This window comes from Meleagris gallopavo, chromosome 3 (genome assembly GCF_000146605.3).
Source record: "Meleagris gallopavo isolate NT-WF06-2002-E0010 breed Aviagen turkey brand Nicholas breeding stock chromosome 3, Turkey_5.1, whole genome shotgun sequence".
Classification (NCBI taxonomy): Eukaryota; Metazoa; Chordata; class Aves; order Galliformes; family Phasianidae; genus Meleagris; species Meleagris gallopavo.
Window position 1 is genome coordinate 84,772,993 of NC_015013.2, and position 20,660 is coordinate 84,793,652.

Consider the following 20,660-nt stretch of genomic DNA (forward strand, 5'->3'; position numbering starts at 1 on the left):
AGTGACTTGTTGGAGCAGCTGGATATTAACTGAGAAACCTTCAAGAACAGAATCAGAAACTCCACACGCTGGATCAGAACTAAAACGCAAAGCAATAAGGTCACCTCCATGCAGGAGATGTTAGTACTGCTCGACTCCATTTGAGGGCTGCTGTTGGGTTTGGGAATCCTGTTCACGGAGTTGGAAGGCAGCGCAGCCAAGGGCCACGCTGGGCAGCTCCTCCCAAGCTGAAGGGCCAGCTCCAGACAGCGGGCTTCACACAGCGCCTACCAGAGCCACAGAGAAAGCATGTGGAAATCCATGGACAAAGTGCTTTGATGCTAAATTCAGCAAGTAAACTTTTCCAGATAAAGGCAACTGCATCCATATTTAACAACTGTTAAACACATTTAATTGCATTATATAAGGGGTGCTTTATATTCAAGAAAAAACATTTCAAGTGTTGAAGTTCTACCTGCATGGAATCCAGACTTTCTCCCTGGACGATATTCCAGTTGACAAAAGGGCCTTGTTCAGATATCTGGGATCAACTGAATACATTTATTTAAAAGCAATTTTAAATATTAAAAAAGTAGAAATTAACACATACAGTACTCGAAAAACTGTCACATTAAATACATGTGAATAGACATGTGTACTGATGTTTTACCTTAACATTCAATGAGAAGTCAAGATTTTAACTAGTGGCACAACCAGATCTGATTTCTGTACATGTTGATGTACTATGCAATAAAAAAATAAATAGCAACTGTTGTTCAACAGTAAATAAGACATCATCTGCAGAGCATACTTCCCCCTCGGGGGGCACCTTCCCCTGCCCACCCCCCAGCCCCTTATCAGCTAGTTTTCCATAAAGATTTAGACTTTCCAAATACTATGTCATATACAAAATTGCAGACAGTGGCTCATTGAGTTCAAATATAATACTGTACTTAAACTCAGTCAATATCATACATTTTCAGATTTCTTATGACCCACAATAAGCCAGAATAAACAGAACTATTGTTCCCGATGGAACGCATTTAATTTTATAAAATGCATATGTATACTATTTTAAAGAGCGTAGAAAAGAATAGACATTTGATTCTACATAATTTTACATGCCTAGATTTTCTTTATATGGTTTGCTTTATCAGTTTATTTCAAGATCATTTAAAAATACAATTGACCACAAAAGTGAATAGGTTTTGTTCTTTAATGCAACTTAAAACATTGTATTAATGGATAGAATGGAATGCTAAATAAATGCTAATCCTGACTTCCTTTCCATAGAAAACAGAGTAAAGTCTGAAATACTGGAACTGGTAATACTGAAGCTTAGATGCCAGCAGGCTCACTCACTCCTTGTGCAATTTTTTTATTTCTATTTTTTAATAAGCTTTTGCATTGAATGATAAAACCATTAACAGTTGATATATTTGTTTCCATTTTCTCCATTTGGGGTTTGGACTGTTATTTGTTTCCGTATTAACCACAAACAGAATTAAATATTCACTGACTACAGTCTAGTAAAATTGAATTAAAAATGAAAGCTCTCAGAAAGCCTGAAAGGTGCTTTTATGAAATGAAAACCTTTTCATGCAGCCAAGACAATCTGCTTTGAAATAACAGGGCCAGGTGCTGAAGCCAATGTAACATTTAACACAAGTAATGCAAAGCTACATATGAATGTTATGGAACTTGGTACAGACAGACTATGGAAAAACACACAATTGCGTTACGCATCAAAGGTAAAAAAATAATAATGTTGAAAGTAACATAGGAAATGAACATTTTTGGTAATACATTTAAGTGTTTTCTGGCAATGCAACTTTATATCAACTTTCAAGAAACCTCAGGTCAAATGCAGCCTTTAATGATTTTTCTACAAATTAGCTTTCTAATAGTAATAATAATGTTTGCTAGCTGGTGCTTTGAATTGAGACTACTACAGCTACTGCTTGGTGAACTCTCCTAAAAACAACTCGATAGTTATAATCTGAGTTATAGCACTAATGGCCTGATCAAATACACAAAAAGTCATATTAACTTCCACTTTTTAAAGCAATTAAAAATATTTTAAATTTATCCTTATACCACCACATAAGAAATTTTATTCAGATAACTGACTTCTAGTGAGGTTGAAGACAGAGGAAAAAGAACCACAAATCATTTTCAAAGAGCCAATTTAGCTATGAACAAATACGGTTGCAAGCTCACATTAATCTGAATAACAATTAAGTTAAAATGTTTTTTCTTCAAATGTAGCTATATGACTAAAGTACTACTTTTGTACAAAGGCAGGTTTCAAGTAAGCATCTAAATGCATGCATAATGTCAACAGTCAGCGTTTTATATAAGTCCTTGGTTACTAAGGATTCCGTGAAAGAAACCAGCAAATTTCACATATACCTACTAAAGTACAATATGACTAATTCTCATTAAAATAAGTTTTTGAATGAAATAATTTTGTAACTTTTCATAGTGAGGTAATATCACAGGGGAACTGCAATCACAGTTTGGCATAGGTCCACATAATATAAACATGAAATGCTGTATGCACACCATAAAACATTACTGTTATCTGTAAAGTCAGTGAATATTTGTCTTCGTAATTACACTTAACTGAGCACTATATTAAATAAATAACGAAGTGGGTTTCATAGCTGTAAACTGCATACACTTATAAACTGCAGACTGATTTATAAATTGTCCAAAACCATTCACTCATTCTAACTTTCTGCTAATTGTATATTGAAAATACCGAGTTATTAGGAACAGTCATTTCTGTACAGTTACACGGTTGATGGAGATCACCTATGTTTGGAAAGCTGGCAGTTCACACGTATTTTTAACAGCATAGACAGAGATGTAAGTGCTAGATGCCGAGGATGGCTTCAACAAACCCAATAAGGCGTGCCAGGTTCCAAGGCTACCATAATACTGGCAAAGGCAGAATAACACAGTATATTTACAATACATATAACTCAACCTCATGAGGTGAAACTTAAATGAATTCTTAATTTGTAACAGCAGCTATATATACAATTGTGCACAGGATTACAGGGAGGCAGCAGCGTTCGCTTTTGCTAAAAAGCCCGTCTTGCATGAAGAATGTGCAATGCTCAAGTTTGGGGATTTTTATTTGTTTTTACTAGTCTGACAGAATGTGCACAAAGGACACTGGAAAGACCCCTTTCCTCTGTGGCTGTCCTTCAATGTGTCCGATCTGCAACACAGGAGAAATAAACAAACAAGTAAGTGTCCACACATGCACAGGACATTCACAGATAGCATTAGCTCTATTCAAAACCAGCAGAATTGCATAGATGCTATGGGAACTCTGCAAGTTTTTTGACAGTTTAAGGCATCCTCAGTTAACATTTGAGTTTGTGTAAGAGAACAAAATAAAATCCTACAAACTTATAAGAGAAAGCAACTGCATGTAAAGAGAACAAAGCAGCTACAGTTGAATTTAGAAACCTACAAAAGCAATACACACTGCATTTCAAAAATCTCCCCACAACAGAAGCCTGACTTTCTTTCATCCATGAACTGACTTGCAGCAACAGGTCACACCTCTCTCAAAACCATTCATCTGAGTTAACTGTGTAAATCATAAACATCTCATGTGTCAGCTTACGGCTGTGAAGTTACTCTTGATAAACTGCATGGCTGGACAGGAGAAATCCTAGAAAAAAATCACTCCAAGTGATACAGGCTCAACTGCTTTCCTCAGTCAATTACTATGACTTCTCATGACTTATGTGCATACCAGTGCTTATAACAAATAACAGCACCGTTTGATTAAGCATCCTCCACATACAATTTCTTAAGGACTTCACATAATAATCATTTATAAGGAAATATCCAAGCAATCTCTAACAAAAATGGCACTTTCTATATGAACTTTCAATTTTTAAAAAGCCTTATTATCAACAACTGTCCAACTGACAGCACTGGACTAGTAGTCTTGGTTGTCCACTCTTGTCCTGCTACGGCACTGCTCACTACTTTCAGAATAACGTACCTCCTTCCTCTGCCCTGAGCTAACAGAATGGGAAGGGGAAATGTGCAGGGCTGGCCATTTCCTCTTGTAAAGCCAAATTTTTGAAGCAAATTAGTCAACAGCCCTCGTTTCCCTTCACAGAAACACTCGAGCTGAAGCACTTCATGGAATTTGTCAGGCACGTGGCTTTTTAAAATCCCTGGGTACTTCACAAACAGATTCAGCAACTAATGAAAGTATAATCAAGGATTGGATAAAGTTGCTAATACAGCAGCTTTTCAGTGCACGCTGCTGTTCTGATACCATCTTTTCAGCCAAAGCTTTTCCGCACTTAAATGTCCCTCTGATGAATGGAAGGAAACTGTGTAGCTGGGACCACAGCAGCAAGGGTTGCACTGCACTTAGATTAAGAAATGGTAGGCAGCACTGCAATAAGAATTTGTTTTAATACAATCTGAATTAAATCTGTCTATTTTTCCACAGTAATAGCTCCTAGGTAGGGAAGCATGAGGTAGGAGGCAGCACGCAGACTGTCAAGGGAGGGCTTGAGCCTCCAAGCGGGGCTGAGAAAGCCTGAGGCTTGCACTTCAAGAACCAAAGACAATATGCAGTCTAGAGAAAGGGTGGTTATGATACAAAACTATGCCACAGGAGGGACGAAAACATTGATTAACTGCTTCTCGTTTAGGGAAGAAAAATCAGCAGCTTACGGCGCTAATTAAAAAGTTTTTCAGACTCTCAGCAGCCTCTACAGTTAAAACTTAACATTTCTGCAGTGCTGGAGATAATTACACGACTCATTTTTCATGGAAAGTATATAAGCATGCTAAATGGAGGGATGATATGACACCATCTCTTCATTTGATGGAAGGCCAAGGTGCACTACTGCCTGAACATAAATACAGATGTGTTACTGTGACCCAGCGATGAAGACAAACCCAGCCAGGATGGGGCTAGCAGAATGCTCAGAAGAGGAAGAACCTAAAAAGGGTGTCTCCTCTAGTATGAATTTCAGTGCTGGATATTAGTTCATACAAACTCTTCCCTCTCCCCTGAATAAACAAGCAAAAACAAAACAAAACAAAAAAACAAAACACAACAAACCAACAAAAAAATTGGAAAAAACAGGCTTTCCTTTAAGACTCATAAAGAAGTGATGTGGGACTATAAAAGCAAAAAGATACATACCCACCACTCTTGGTCCTCTTCCCCAGTTACAATAATTACTTCTCCTTCAACAAAGGTGAGCTCATCATCATTATCTGCCTGGCAGTCATAAATTGTCTTCACTCGCCTAACCTTGTTCTTTCCCTGAAAATACAGCAAAGTTTTAGATTGAAGACATGAAGGAGACAGGAAACATATCATATGAATTCTGCCTTCTAGTTCTATTTTACAAAAAGGAGAAGACAACCCAATTTCCTTTTTCTCAGTCAAGGTATAAAATAAAAAAAAATCCACTTCAAGGATTAAAAAACGAGTGAAAGGAAGAAAAGATCTATACAAGTCCAGTTTTTGTGTTTTTTTTAAAGGATTCAGAACTCACAAGAAACTTCAGTAGTAAGCACACTGCTTAAGTTTCTTACACCTTCTCCATCAAAGCTTAAATAATGTCTTTACATTATTCCAATCCACCACCACCCACCTTCTTTCTCCCATCATACGTGATTAAACAAACAAAGAAAATCCAAACACGAAATCTCAACAAAAAAACAAAACAAAACAAAACACCACCACATGAACAAACTGAAATCCAATCTCCTTCGAGCATTGAAGGAGAGGAAAAGGCTGAGGAAAACACCATGTTTAAATCGCAGTGTTCCTTGCAGTTTTGGGGTCTACCAGGAAAATACAGTATTCTTTGATTTCAGATGTGCTTATAGGAATGTATCACGAAATTATTTTTTGAATGACTTTCAATCCAGAGTGTTAGCAGTTTGTTACAAAATTCTTAACTTCAGGTAGCAGTACACTATTTATTATGATCTGTCATCACAAAATTCTCACAACTCTGCTATTCTGCATCCAAATGTTTTCTAGGTCATATTTTGCTGCACACTACTAATTCACATAAGAAAGCCTGAGCCATGGACTCCTCCCCAAACATATGTTTCCCATGGCTGGAAAAATGCTTTAAATTATTTCCAAACAGAGTAAGTAAGCAACACTATCAGAAATATGCTGCTACTTTATACTCACTGAAATGCACTGCTGCCTCATATTCCTGTATTTTCATACTGTGTGCTTCTTCAATAACTACAGTTCCTCTTTGAACAGAGGTAGTCAGATAACAAGAACACAAACAAGAGGAGCAGAAGGAGATGAGAAGCAGGAGGGTATGAAGGAAAAGTCAGCAGGTTTAGAAGGATCTGTGCCAGAAGTAACTTGACAGGAAATTTCCTAGGGAGTCTTCTCTTTGCTGTTACCTTCCCATTTGAAACACCTCCATGTTCTGGCAGAAAAGCGCCTGCAGCTCAGCAGCAGAGCAGGCACACAGCAAGGAGCAGTCACATTAAAGTCAAGTTATAGAAAATAACAATTATATATGTAAGGGCGATGCAGTTAACACAACATAAGATGGGAAAAATGTACTATTGAGACAAATGAACAGAAATACCTTAGGTGAAATTTGTATGAGATCAAAGGACTTTTTTTCGTCCTTTTTTTTTCCCCAGCAAGGATTTACTGCAGCAAAGTTACTTCAAAGAATGCTTTCTTTTTTTCTTTTTTCTTTTTTTAAACAAATTCAGATAATGTGAACAAAAATCTCAACTATCACAAGGGACTGGAATGCAATATTAATATGGATGTTTGGAATCAGTCCCTGCTTTCAACTCCAGAGAAGCTTTGCAAACTAAGAGAACTTCCAGTCGATGCTCCAGCGATGAAAGGAAATAAATTCTGCCTCATAGAAGTTTTCCTTCAGTCAGGAATGTGAAGAAAGTAATATTCCTCTAACCTAACCTTAGAGGACTGTAGGCAACTCAGCTCGTAAGAACACGAAAAATGCCTGCAGTTCCTCTTGGCTCCGATTAGTGCTACAGATGAAGGTTTAATATTCTGTTTCTTTCACCTAGGAGAAATGAGAACTCAAGCTTGGGCTGCTATTAACCTTGGGAGGTTCACAGAAGGATGGAGCTGAAGGAAATGTAGGTTTACCAGAATAGAAGCTGAGGCACTGGTGTGTAAAAAGTAAAATGAAAGCAAATACAGAACATCTCATTTGGAATTATAAACAAACCCACAGAAGTAATAACAAAAAAATCCCTCACAATTCTGCATCCAAATATTAGTACCCATTCAACAGTGCAATTATTGTCCAAGACCAAACAATAATCAGTTGCTGTGGTCATTAAACAATCCCTCCACATTCCTACTTATGCTCAATCAGTGTTTAAAAAGAAGTATTTTATCTCCTTCATAAAACACATCCACACAAAAAAAAACCCCAAACACTCAGGTGTTCAGTGATATTTCACAAGCTCTCAGAATCAATTTCTTCAAAAATATCCTTTCAATTCCCTATATACAGCCTATATACATACCCTATATACAGCCTATTTATACCCTATATACATACATACACACCACCATACCAGTACTAATATTTATACCTAATAATTTTGGGGAACTGATCTTCTACAAATTCCAGTGCAGGAATTTATGCCAATTTTTTTTTTTTTTTTCTCCCTTCTCTCTCCAGTGGTTATCAAAATCGAGCCTGCAGTTCTACAGGCAATGCTGGCTGCCGTCACAGCCCTCAATGCACTGTGACACAGCATTTCATTAGCTTGTGCTGAGAGGACACAGCGACAGGCTAAAAGCACAAACACAACATGTTTAAAATGAACACCTGCACATTACTGCTTGAGAAGACTGCAGCAAACAAGCGTGCACACAGTGATATGTAAAAAATTGCAATAATTATCATGGATACATCACCATTTTGATCACTTCCAAGCAGTGAAATTATTTAATTTACTGCATATACGGAAATGGCTCGATTTGGGGAACACTGAATTTTTACTTGTGATTTTTCAGTATAATATAGGGGAAGAGTTTAAACAATATCAGAAACATCAAATCCACTGTTTGCTCTCTTTCACATTAGAAGGGAGCAATAGCTGAGAATGCCCTGTGTTATTTGCTTCCTTATATTTAAGTACATAAAAAAATCATAGTTGCAGACACCTTTTGATCTTCATGCTTTCTTTCACCTAATCTCTACAACAATCAGGAAATTCAAGCAACAGCTCTCACTGTCTGTTCCGATACGAACATACAGAGGAGTCAATCACAGAAGCCAAGCAGAATAATGGCTCTGCAGAAAGTGTTCTTTCTCAGACAAGCACAAGAAAGGAGAAACTCACCCTCTGCTTTCACTACCAGAACGGAAGTCACATTTCCTTTCACATAAGTGCTTTGCATAGCCAATTTGACAAGCAAAAACATCTCCTTTTTGATGTATTCTTAATGACGAGAAATCCTGAGAGCACTCTGGAGTTTCATAAAATGATTTCAATATACATATGCATGAAGAAACCTCTATTGGATGGAAATTGCACTGGCTCACAAGATAAATAGCTAGATGAACTGGGGATTGAACAAGTAGACTTGGAGTCTAGTATTCCCAGCTCTGTTACTACACAACACACAGCAATGTTAATTTTGCCAATTGAGCAATATATCCAAACCTTTGTCAACTACTTAAGTACACCAACATTAAATATTCAGGACAGGAACATTCACCCATTTGTCACAGTTGACCTAGAATCTACATTTTTACCCACTGACCAGCAGGTTAGCAGTAATAGGAGCTAGCACCCTTTCCTAACACTTTAAAATAGAATCAAACAAATATTCTAGTATTCTATAAAGCAACAAAGTCAAGAGAGGAAAATGCCTATTAATTCAGAAGTATGACTGGCACACACAAAGATGGCCAAATACCCTAGTAAATTCAAATACACCAGCATTCCCCAAAACTATCATTTGACGTTACGTACTTATGTCAGCAGGCTAGAGGTCTTGTAAACACCAAGTATTTGCTGAAGCTACTTGGATGTACAGAAAGAACATATAGTTCCCCGTCCTAGCCCATAACATTACTGTTTTGTTCGTACAGTAAGGGCTTCTTTTTTGCACAGACAGTCCTAGAGTAACTTCAAAGCCTTGTATGGAAATGTTGAAGTAACTGCAATAATACCTACCATATTTATCTTCCTGGGAAGCGGCACAGGGGTTTCTGGCAGGGTATGCGTTACATCATTAGACTCTTCAGATGCTTGTTTTTGGACGGTGTCTCTAGATTGTACGTTTGGAGAAAGATCTAAGGAGTGAGATTTCTGATTTGCCTCCGAGGGCTGAGGCTTTGGTGATGGTTCTCCACCTTGTGTTTTAGCCAACAGCTCTCCCAGCTGAGGTTTGGGAGGAAGGTCCTTTATTTGCGGCTTTGGAGGTAAGTCTCCAAGTTGCGGTTTTGGTGGCAAGTCTCCTAGCTGAGGTTTGGGGGGCAGTTCTCCAGGCTTTGGGGGTAAATCTCCTACTTGAGGCTTCTGAGTTAGTTCCAGAGGCAGAGGCTTCGGGGGCAAATCTCCAGGTTGTGGTTTCTGTGGTATATCGATGGACAGCGAGGGCTTAAACATTTCCGTGTGCTGATTGGATTTATCTATTGAAAGATGATGACTGGTTTCTATTTTTCTTAGTGCCACTAAAACAAAAAGAAATAAGTTTATTCACAACCTCCTTTAAACATTAAAGAACTGAGACACATCAATTCAGAGACAAACTGCCGAGGGTAAAATAGTGTGATTGCTTTTTAGATCAAACAAACAAACTTAGGAAAAGATACATTTTACAGAAAAGCCCAGTCAGCCCATCGACGTGACTGTAATGAAAATTCTCATTAATGCCAGCTACTTTTACAAACACACAATTGAGCTTCATATAAAAAAAATCAGGTCTCAAGACTGCTATCTGTAAAATCGTGAAGAGAAAAGGAAGTGAACTTGTATGTTCTGTGCAGGTCTGCTTACTATTTTTTAGTCTACTGATGATGAAATGCAAAAAGCCTTTGAACTCATAAGGCAGGTTTTATTGAGAGGCTAAAGCCATTTCTAAAAATAAAAGACCACTGAGGAGGGATGATGGTCTCATCAAGTTTGTCACTGATATATTTCAGTAAGCATCTAACTACTTGAAAGGAACCAAATACCATTAAAATTACAAGCCTGTTTCCCAAACATGACGATGGACACAATTTAAAGATATTAAAAAATTGGACACATGGTTATCAAGAAAAAAAAAAAATACCAATGAGATTGGTCAAAGATGGAAACAGGAGCCCAGAGAGATTATCCACCAAGACTTCCAAAACATGATTGCAAAGTTAGCTCTGCGGATTGGACCAGATGGCCTCATGAGTTCTCTTTCAATTTCTATTACTTTCTGTTTTTTTTCCCTCTTCACTACATTCTACAGGTTTCACTACTTTTTAGTTTAATTAAAAAGTCTCCTGATTTCAAAAATTCTTTCAATTTTGCTAAAGTGTAACCTTTGGTGGTAATTTAAAAATGAAAGCTGAAGACAAAGTATTTATTCTCACATACACTTAAAGAGAATTATGAGAACACCAACAAAAAAAAAATAATCACTTACCTTTCTGAGGTAGTTTGGGAAGAACTCTAGGGCCAAGTGCAGTCTTTGCAGTCCCAGTGCTAAATCAATAGATGTGATTATTAGTGCTTACAGTTGTTACTAAGTGTACCTTTTCTTTCCTATTTTTTTCTCTACACGTCTATAATTTAGAGAAATCCACATTTCTTTTGTATAACCAACTTGTCATCTAGTCTGTGCATCAAGCCCAAAACTCAATGCTCTTGTAAGAAAGGACCATTTTTTCAAACAGAAAGAGATATATGAACCCCACAACAGCTTTAATTCTGCAAAGTGAACTGCGTGTAAAAACATACTCTGAAAATGGATGAAGCTGAAAGACCAGCTCAGTGGGCAGATCCTGAACTTAAAAGAAACTCTGCTCTTTAAATATTAAAATAACTATTCTGAATCATTCAAAACATCCTCTGGCTCTTATGCCAAGGGTTTGAAGTTTTCCAGGATTGAGCCGTTGCCTCGTGTGAGTTTTACAACACACAGTCTGCAACTGCATCAGGAGACAGAGTTTCTGCTGCTCCAGGGGAAACATGGACAGCTGTGGCAAGCAACATGCTTCACCCTGTTAAGCTGTGTTACAGTAGGATAAGCTATTCATGATGGTACACAACAACACAAGTAAGACAGGAATATTTTGGAACCATTCTTGCACTATAGAGTAAGAAACACAGAGGTGATTTTCATAAGATGACCACATCTTGAAAGACAGCTTGGAATCTTCTAGTAAAAATCCAATTTTAATTTGGTTAATTTGCATATTTCCAAAAAACACATTTTAATGCATTAATTCGATACTGAATAATACTCCCATAATTTGTTGCCAACAGATAGTCAATGAGTGTCACAGGTAGCTCTCCTTTGGACACACACTACGCTATCTTAAGCTTCATCTAAGAGGCTTTGAAAATATCAGTTACAAGTATGTATAAATGGTTGCAATTCCTTTTACTTTCTGTACTCAGTAAGAAGGAGGCTCCACAGGAGTTCTACTTATTCTAAAATTTCATTTTAAAGCAAGGAAGAACTGATCATTAAGAAAATAAGCTATTTGTTGAAAATGTTTTACCCTGATCCAGACACAAGAGTGACATCTGTTTCCTCAAACTAGCAATCTCATAAGATACTTGCTTCCTTAACTCAATTTAATCCTCAACTACCATCTGGCCTGGCACCATTTAACCACGCCACATAAGAGAAGATGATGGCAGGTTATTCTGCCTTCGTGAATTAAAATTCTGAGGAGATCTGTGCCTTTGGACTCCAGCTTTCTGAATATTTTGCTGAGGGAACTCCAGTTCTTCACATCTTCACAAGTAATCTTCACCTGGCTCTTTAAGCACAGGTGATGATTACTAGCTCTGCTTCTTGGGGAGATATTTAGGTTCATACCAACAGTCTTCAAAAGTTACAAACAGGGAGAATCAAGGCATGAAAACTCAGTGAGTAAAAAAAAAAAAGTATTATTTGTGAAAAATTACTCAAAAAAATAAGGAAAAAAGTGATGAGCTTGTCAGAATATATTCAAAGGAGAGAGTGTTCTGCTGTATCAGCAGCCCTGAATCCAGTACTATTTTTCTCTGAAGTTAACTTTTCAAAATGAGTATGATTAAACACTAAAGCTTAATCTCCATGCTTTTTTTTAGAAGTTAAAATACATCATGATATAAAACTGGAAGAACAGCCAAACTCAATCTTTAATATATAATTACCTAGGCTTTTCACTAATACCATCAAAAATCAGATTTGCACATTTTCTCTCCACTTATAAAAGTCAAGTATGGCAGCAGCTCTGTGGCACAGAACATCACCACCTTTTTCTTTCTAAACCAAATGATACCTGAATGGATTCAGATGTGGCAAATGAGCTGTGTCACCAGGAACACACCCATAGCCTGTCCAGACAAAGTGGAGCACAGACTGAGGATGTCCAGAAGCTCCATACACACGTGTGATTTGCATCATGATATGCATCCACCTCCAGTTATGCCCTGATCTCATATATGCACATGGTCAGACAGGTACACCACCATGATGCTTGAGGACATTTATCACCACTACCTTCCATTGATCCTAAGGACTTCGGAACTGCCTGGCTAGTTCTCTCCTACAGAACTAGCTTCTACGGGTACTTATGCCAAAATTGACACTGAAATGTTTTGTTTCTCTGCAGTTACAGACCTCTCATTAAAGTAGCTAAAATGAAATGCCAGGAAGCATGAAAATTAAACTTCTGTCTTGCTGGACAGAAGTGTGAGGCAGCATTCCCTAGCTCAGACCTCAGTTCTGTAGGAGCCACAGGTAGATTCTGGTACAAATATTTTGTCCATTCTGTTCAAAGAAGGAATTGTGCATGGAAGGCTATAAATGAAGCATAGGAGGATCAGTGAAGCCAGAGTATTGGTACAGCAGTAATGCATGCAGGAAACTAATGGATAAACTTAGCTAGGGTTTTACTCATATGAAGGGCAATTTTTTCTAATTTACAAATTAATTATATCTAAATAAAATTTTCACCTTCACTTTCACATATACAGACTTTTACCTTGACTGCTGTGACATCCCCTCAAACTTGTTTGCAGCCTTTGTTGAAGGTGGGCCCAAATCATTACCTGAAATGAAAAAATACAATTAAAAAAAATGAACATTAGGGTAAGTGAACATTATGGTAACTGAAATATATCAGCAGAAGGTGTGCTAAGTCCACAGTCTTTCAAGTGTACCTTACATGACATGTCTGAAGATTTTAAAGATCATCCTTCACTAACAACTTCGTAACTGAAAAAGCCACAGGGACCATAATAATCCAACCTGACCTTTCATATAACAGGTTTCAGAATTCACTGGTAGCTCACATCTGCTGGCAAGGGAAGACTGAATTACACTGCTGAGTTTCTGCTGCAGGGCACTTGTTTTGAATATAGTGTTTCAATTTACTCCGAATGGGAGATACTGCAGGCAAGTGTCTGAATGTATTTATGGTAGATGTGCCTTGTAACACAACATAAGTATATTTGCAAGTAATTATTTTTGTGAGTAAAATCAAATTCAAGTTTTTGAGCACTGCTATTTTATTGAACAGTCATTAAATCAGCAAAGGCTGATAAAGTTACCATAAATGGTAACTTCTGGTAAACACAAGAGCCTAGGTATATTCAACTTTATAAAAAAGTGTCAAAATCCAAACCCAAGCGATTCTGAACTCCTTCACGGAATCTTAAAGGTTGAAAAAGATCGCTAAGATCATTTCGTCCAACTGCCAACCCATCACCAAGAGAATGTTTTCACATATCATCAGTTAATTCCTCTTTTAGGACCTTGATCATTCCCTCTTCCCTAGCTCATCTAAACAGTCTTAGAATCAAATCATAAACATTATATCCATCTCAGAGATGAAATTTACTGAAGTGACACTTAATGATTCAAGCCTGCAAAATTTCCTAAGCAAAAGAATAACATGTCTTGCTAGATACCATTCTTTGTGCTGAAGTCTAAATGAAACAGCAGAGAAGGCTAATACTGAGCCTTCCTAAAATACTTTTGTATGAAAAAATGGAAAAGTAGAAAAATAAAATTAAGACTGAAACAGACAATAGGCCTTTCCCATGTAGGTCCTGTGGATGAAAGAAAGGAAAATCTCATGGTTGCCATGGAAATCCAAAATAATCTAAAAGACATTTCTAAAACCTAAGTAATAATTTGCTTACACACAAGCTAAAGATTGTTCTATTTGAAAGCTTAGCACAGGGTAGCTCGACACTTGCACCTTCCTGTCCTTCAACTGTTATACAGGATTTTTAAAGAACAGTTGCCACAAACTTCTCAGCTTCCACCACACCTTCCGTTCTGCTAGAGTCACATTATATAATATCTATCATAGTATTTTAGGTATTGATTTGGACTTAACAGTTAGAAAAACAAAAACAAAAAATCTTTGAAGTCCAAACTCTTCCAATGTTTTACTGCCTCTGCAGCAGTACAGAACTGCTGTAGGAAACACTTCTTCCCATGTATATGAAAAAATAGGTAATTGAAAATATTGCCAGTATTTGAACTTCTTGAGAAAAAGGCTTTACATCTAACTCCATTCTTTTCAGATTAAGCACTTTATCAAATCACACATTGTACACATGTGCACTACGTGACTTAACACGTAACTGAACTTGCTGGGGGAAAAAAGTGCTTTTAGGCTTGATCTCCGTGTTATGTCTACACTAGAACCAAGAAAATAGCCTTAAGATAGGACTAGTGCATACTTACTGTATGTAAGTATTAGACTCCAGCTTATGGATTTAGGAAAATTCTGCCAACAAGACTAGAATTACAGAAAGTTACAAGGGCCCAAGATTCACAGCTGCAGGGAGAAGTTGCATGCATAGAAAAGTGATGGATGCAAAAAGGAAGGATTTGAGTAGAACAGAAAATTTCCTAAAAAGCTCCTGCCAGAAAGTTATCCTGTTAAAAAAAAAAAGAAAGCATTGTTTCTTTATAACTTCTGCTGATGTAAGGATGCAAACCTATCAGTCTTTGCACGTGCACAGATACCATCACACAACCTGAAAACATAAAGACAACACATCTCACCAGTTAGCTGTGAATACTTCATAGGGGAAATCTGGAGCAAAGCCCAAGGAGATGAGCAGTTCTGGGAACTGGGTGAACTGCACGGACTCACTGAGGCACATCTGCCCCAAACCAAGATCCATCCAGATCAGTGAACTGCTCAGAACTGCAGCAGGGCTGAAGGAAAAGATGCATGGAGGATGCAGCAAATGAGGGTGAAGCAGCCTGGGAAGCTAGGGCAGAGAGAGGGAGGTGGCAGAGAAACTGAACAGGGTCCCAGGGAAGTGTGGAGTATTTTCAGTTTTCTCAAGTGAGACACAGAAGCCTGGAAGCTACAGTGACAGAGACAGACTGTTGATTTCTCTAAGTTGACACATCAAGCTGCAGGAAAGCAAGCAGCAAGTAAAAGAAACAGAAGTTTTTTATATATATATATCATAATAAAGGTTTGCCCCTGCCCTTTTGTCTTGTGTTTCAAAACTCACCCCAAGGAACTGGGCCCTTATTCTGGGGTCCGTGAGGTAGTGGGCTTGGTGGGTCAGAGAGGGTTCTTTTGTGTCCTGGGGGTGGGGGAGGTGGTCTCTTCTTGGAAAGAGTGGAGCTGCCACTAGAGGGTTGAGTGCTTAGAGGGAGGGTTGAAGGAGGGCCTGCAAGATAACAAACAACCTTCTTACAAATACATGTGCATCAATGGCAAAGCAGCACCAAAAAAAATAAAAAAAAAAGAAATCACAGTCAGACCACAGTGAAGTGCAGTGAAAAAAAAATCAAAAGACAAGCCATGCCAAAACACTGTTTGAATTAAACAACACGTTCACCACATTTTTAACCTTTTCAGCTGTGGCATTATAAGCAACTTGACAATAGGATGACACATATACCGTTTAAAGATACAGGATTAATCACTCCAGGATTTTTAATTTTAGGTGTTTAAGAAGAAATCTTAATTTTAAGTAACATTTAGCAGTTTGGGTTTTCAATCACTATTTCACATCAGAATGAAATAGCTTTCCAGACGTTCAATTACATGGCTAAGTTTTTGGGTTAGTTTGTTTTCCTCTATGCTATATCAGCTCTGTTAATAAATTGGAAGGGGTTGTAGAAATATATATCTTCAAATTTTCTTTGCTTTGTGTTTTGTAAATAAACTACGGAACATTTTCCATAGTTACTTTTCATTTTAATTTTCATCTAAATACACAAGAATACACATCTGTACAGCAATGCAAATTGTTGTATGCTGCATACATAAAATAAACATTAGACAGGCCCTTTATCTGTCTGAGATCATTTAATGTGCTTATAGCAGTTTTTTTTATCCTAAACCCTGTATTTCCCCTGAATCAATGTTGGCACAGGTATCATTCAACACAACATGAACTTTACAGAACATGGGAACAAGTACTGGTTAAGAGGAACAGTTACCACAGGGGAAAAATGAGTTTTCCCTATCAACTTCATCATTCACCTTCCCAAATGTCATTATAGGAAGTTAAGAAAGCAGGCAGTGCTGCACGCAAACATGCAGTGAGGAGACAACTGCTCGAGTCAGCCACCATTACTGCCAAAGTAAATGATTTGTGACACTTATTTAAATTAATTCTATGTTAGTTTAGATTAGCTTAAGGTCCATTCATTTTTTAATCTCCTCATCTGGTAACATCTTACTGCAGTCACGATCTTGCATTAAATTTTGAATGTAAGAGAGCTTTGCCATCACAGGCTGGATAAACGAAGAACGCTAAGCATACATTTTTAGAAGCAAAGTTTATTTATACCTGAAATTTCATTTCTATCATGAACTATTTTGCAACACTACAGAATGTACTATTTCTGGAAACGCAGCTTATTAGAATGGAATTGAAGACAAGATTTCATTTTGTTAATCAGCATGTACCCTAACCTGCAAACAGAACAGAATCTGCATCTTGAAAAAGTTTATTTCCTTGTTGCTTTCTTCTAGATAGAGAAGTACATAATTCTGCATGCCTTCTCAAATACTTATCACAGAAGTATGCAAATTGGTGAAGAAGAATCTTTGCTAAAGTTCCTTAGGTGAAATACTGAACATTGAGAAAAAGAAAATGATTCAGTTACACATAAACATGCACACATTTGCCAAACGTTCTAAGGTGATGACCTCTCTTCTTCACCCAAAAGAAAAGATTAATCAGACTGCCTGTAGGGAGCTAACCATCAGTCTCATCTCTTCTCTTCCAGATTCATGGCCTTTCGTAGCAGAATCACTCAATCACAACCCCAGCAAAAATTTAGATCTTGGCTTTCCATTAACTGCTTAATCTTGTGAATCAAATTATTAATCACAGAATCACAGGGGTTGGGAGGGATCTCTAGAGATGACTGCATCTAAATCCCCTACTAAAGCAGGTTCCCTACAGTAGTCACATAAGAATTCGGCCAGGCACGTTTTGAATATCTCCAAAGGAGACTCCACAATTTCTCTAGGTAGCCTGTTACAGTGCTACATCTCACTCACTGTAAAGAAGTGCCTCTTCATATTTGTGTGTTACTTCCTACACTCCACTTTTTGGCCGTAGCTCTTGTTCTATCACTACACTGCACTGAAAAGAGTCTGGCCTCATCCAATTGCCTCCCACACTTTAGATGTTTACAAACATTGATCAGATGCCCTCCCAGTCTTCTTTTCCCCAGGCCAAACAGACCCAGGTAACTCAGCTTTCCTCATAATAGAGAGGCTCCAGGACCCTTATCTTTGTCGCCTTCTGCTGGACTTTTTACAGGAGTACCCTGTCTTTCTTGAACTGAGGAATCCAGAAATGGACACATGATTCCAGATGTGTCCTCACCAGGGCAGAGTAGAGGGGGAAGAGAACCTCCCTCAACCTGCTGGCCACACTCTTTTTAATGCACTCTCAAATACCATTGGCTTTCTTGGCCACCAGGGCACACTACTGGCTCAGGGCCAACCTGTTGTCCAGAAGAACACGCGGAGCTCCTCTCCAGCAGCTCATACCCTAATCTGTACTGATGGGTGTGGTTATTCCCAGGTGCAGGATTCAACATTTGCTTTTGTTCAACCTTAATAGGTTCCTCTCTCCCCAGCCTGTCCAGGCCCTGTTGAATAGCAGCACAGCCTACTGGCATTTGTGGTTGGCCTTGACGATCTCAAAGCCTTTTCCAACCTGAGCAATTCTATGAATCTACGATTCTATTAAAAGAAGTAGAAATAAATGTTAATAATAACATCATTTTAAAAGAATGTAGAAAACATAAGTGTATGTCAGAATGGATGAGACGTACTCTATAGTATATTCCACACTTCTGAAATGTCTGCAAGTGGCAAAAGCTCATGGATTCTAGTGTGCCACCACCTAGTGCCCTGTGGGGTGAACTGCACTACAGCCTCACCATTCAATATTAGCACAGCCTTGCCCTCCCCAAGGGTTGCAACTAACACCAACTTTGCTTAAAGTGCTGGGAATGTAAAATACTATTCACACTTACTGCTAATCAAACTTCAGAAATAAGTAAAACTTGTGCTTCTTATTGCCAACAGAAGAGAGATTTCTTCTCTACGGAGTTTTTAATCCTACTAAGTTTTATGATCATAACGAAGTATTTCATACTTCATATACCAGTAGTATGTCTCCAGACAATGGAGTTTAAAAACATTATTCCCTCATAGAATTGAAGAGTTCACATGGTGTACTGCAATTACAGGGAAAAGGCAATAAGGTATTAAAAACAATGCAGGTTTTCTGACTCCTGGCACACATTCCTACATTAATTTCAAAGGCACTTAAATGGAACGAATAAATAATAGTTTATGAGGTATGCACTAATGATTTAGATGGCTGAAACACAAAATTTACTTTCAAATAAACAGCAAATAAGGGAAAAATTCAAAGCATCTTTTCAGAGAAAGGTGCAAGTCACACAACACTGAACAGAGTAAACGTGGGAAATGTTCTAAAATTTGAATCAGTCCATGGAAATAGCTGATGAAACAATATGAAGATCTGATGCTGTATTAGTTGCTGGTAAAATTATTCTAAAATACTCCATATTACGTGAAGTCTCAAAAAATTGCTATTTTTTTTCTTTCAATATACAAATCTAGGTAGGCATTTCTAGTAATAATCAGAGCAGTTTTCTAGATCAAAAGTCTTCTGCAATTCTAACCCGGCAGCAAGTTGGTCATTTCCTCACCACAGTCATCTTAATGTTGTTTTATCACGTCATTATGAATTTCATATTTTATGAAAAACATTTCCACCCCGATCCCCCCAAATAAGCATAGAAAAAACAACCCAAAAACACCTTAACATTGAACTCTGCTTCCATTAGGCTCTTTTATCTTTATATTTAGCTGGGCAAGAGATGCTTTCTACACAAAATACAAGCTATTTCCATCTTTCATCACTTTTGCTTACTATAAAGATCACAATTTCTTATGTGAGCAGACCAAATCATCTCAAACTTACAGTACTACGGTAAATAACCAGAAAATATCTGCAATTAACAGTGCATTTCTGCGTTTTGGCTTTTGTGCAGTTAGTATATTAATTTGTGTACTAGTGAAGAAAACATGCAAAGCTGTTCCCATCCACTTAAATTGCGGTTTTATAGTGTAAAAACCTCACATTTGTATTTTTTTTTACCACTTAATGAGAGATATGGAAGAATCAGTACTCCAGTTAATGGTAGAACAGGTACTGCAAAGGAAAGTAAGTTTATATTAAAAATAGTATTTTCATTGTCAGAAGTTACTGCTATTTTTCCACTTATAATGATGACACTTTCTGCAGATACTACCAAAAGTCATCTTCATTTTGTACTTCATTACTGTAGAGTAATGAACATCTTTAGAGTAACTACATCTTTAGTGTTGAAAATAAAACCATAATCAAAGAAGCTGATCAGTCATTCCAAATAAGAAAGCTAGGAAAACAAATTGAATCAATATTAACATACGAAGAACATTCCATAATTAATGCTAAAAAAAATCCTGTTTAAAAAAAAGTGCCAACATTTATATTAAATAGTTATGCAGTTTGAGTTGTAGCTCAAATATAACTACATGAAAGCAGTTGTCAACTACCCTCCCCTTCCTATTACAGCACCATAACATACAGAGTTGGACTAAGATTAGTAGTATTGTTTACTAAAATATGCACCAAATTTACAAGAATATGTAAAAAAAAAAGTCTAACTATATGCAAGAGAGCTGTAGAATTCTAAAAGCATTCAAAATAAACGAAAGAAACTGGATGACCTTGAAGGCTGAAGAATACAAGATTATATACAGTGTTAAAATTCCAGACTAAGAAACCTTTCTTGAACTTCCAGTTACCTGTATGCCAGAGATGTGATTTAAACAGGAAAGTACAAAGAAGGGTTAGTACAATGAAAAGAAACTTGAGTGACAGCAAAATTAAAATATTCCATTCCAAAAAAA

General features: G+C 37.4%; 1 protein-coding gene across 3 annotated transcripts in view; it reads right to left on the reverse strand.

Moving 5' to 3' along the window:
- Positions 1–519: 519 nt before the first annotated feature.
- ASAP1 (ArfGAP with SH3 domain, ankyrin repeat and PH domain 1) overlaps positions 520–20,660 on the reverse strand; it is a 166,043-nt gene continuing 145,902 nt past the window's right edge. For 2 of the 3 annotated variants that reach the window (XM_010709318.3, XM_010709317.3), the window contains exons 25-30: positions 15,706–15,867; positions 13,203–13,269; positions 10,646–10,704; positions 9,199–9,698; positions 5,177–5,299; positions 520–3,208 (exon numbers count right to left, since the gene is read on the reverse strand). In XM_010709318.3, coding sequence (XP_010707620.1) covers positions 3,134–3,208; positions 5,177–5,299; positions 9,199–9,698; positions 10,646–10,704; positions 13,203–13,269; positions 15,706–15,867 — 986 coding nt within the window. In that variant the 3' untranslated portion in view covers positions 520–3,133. The remainder of the gene's footprint in view (positions 3,209–5,176; positions 5,300–9,198; positions 9,699–10,645; positions 10,705–13,202; positions 13,270–15,705; positions 15,868–20,660) is intronic. The other variant, XM_010709319.3, reaches the window with a different exon arrangement.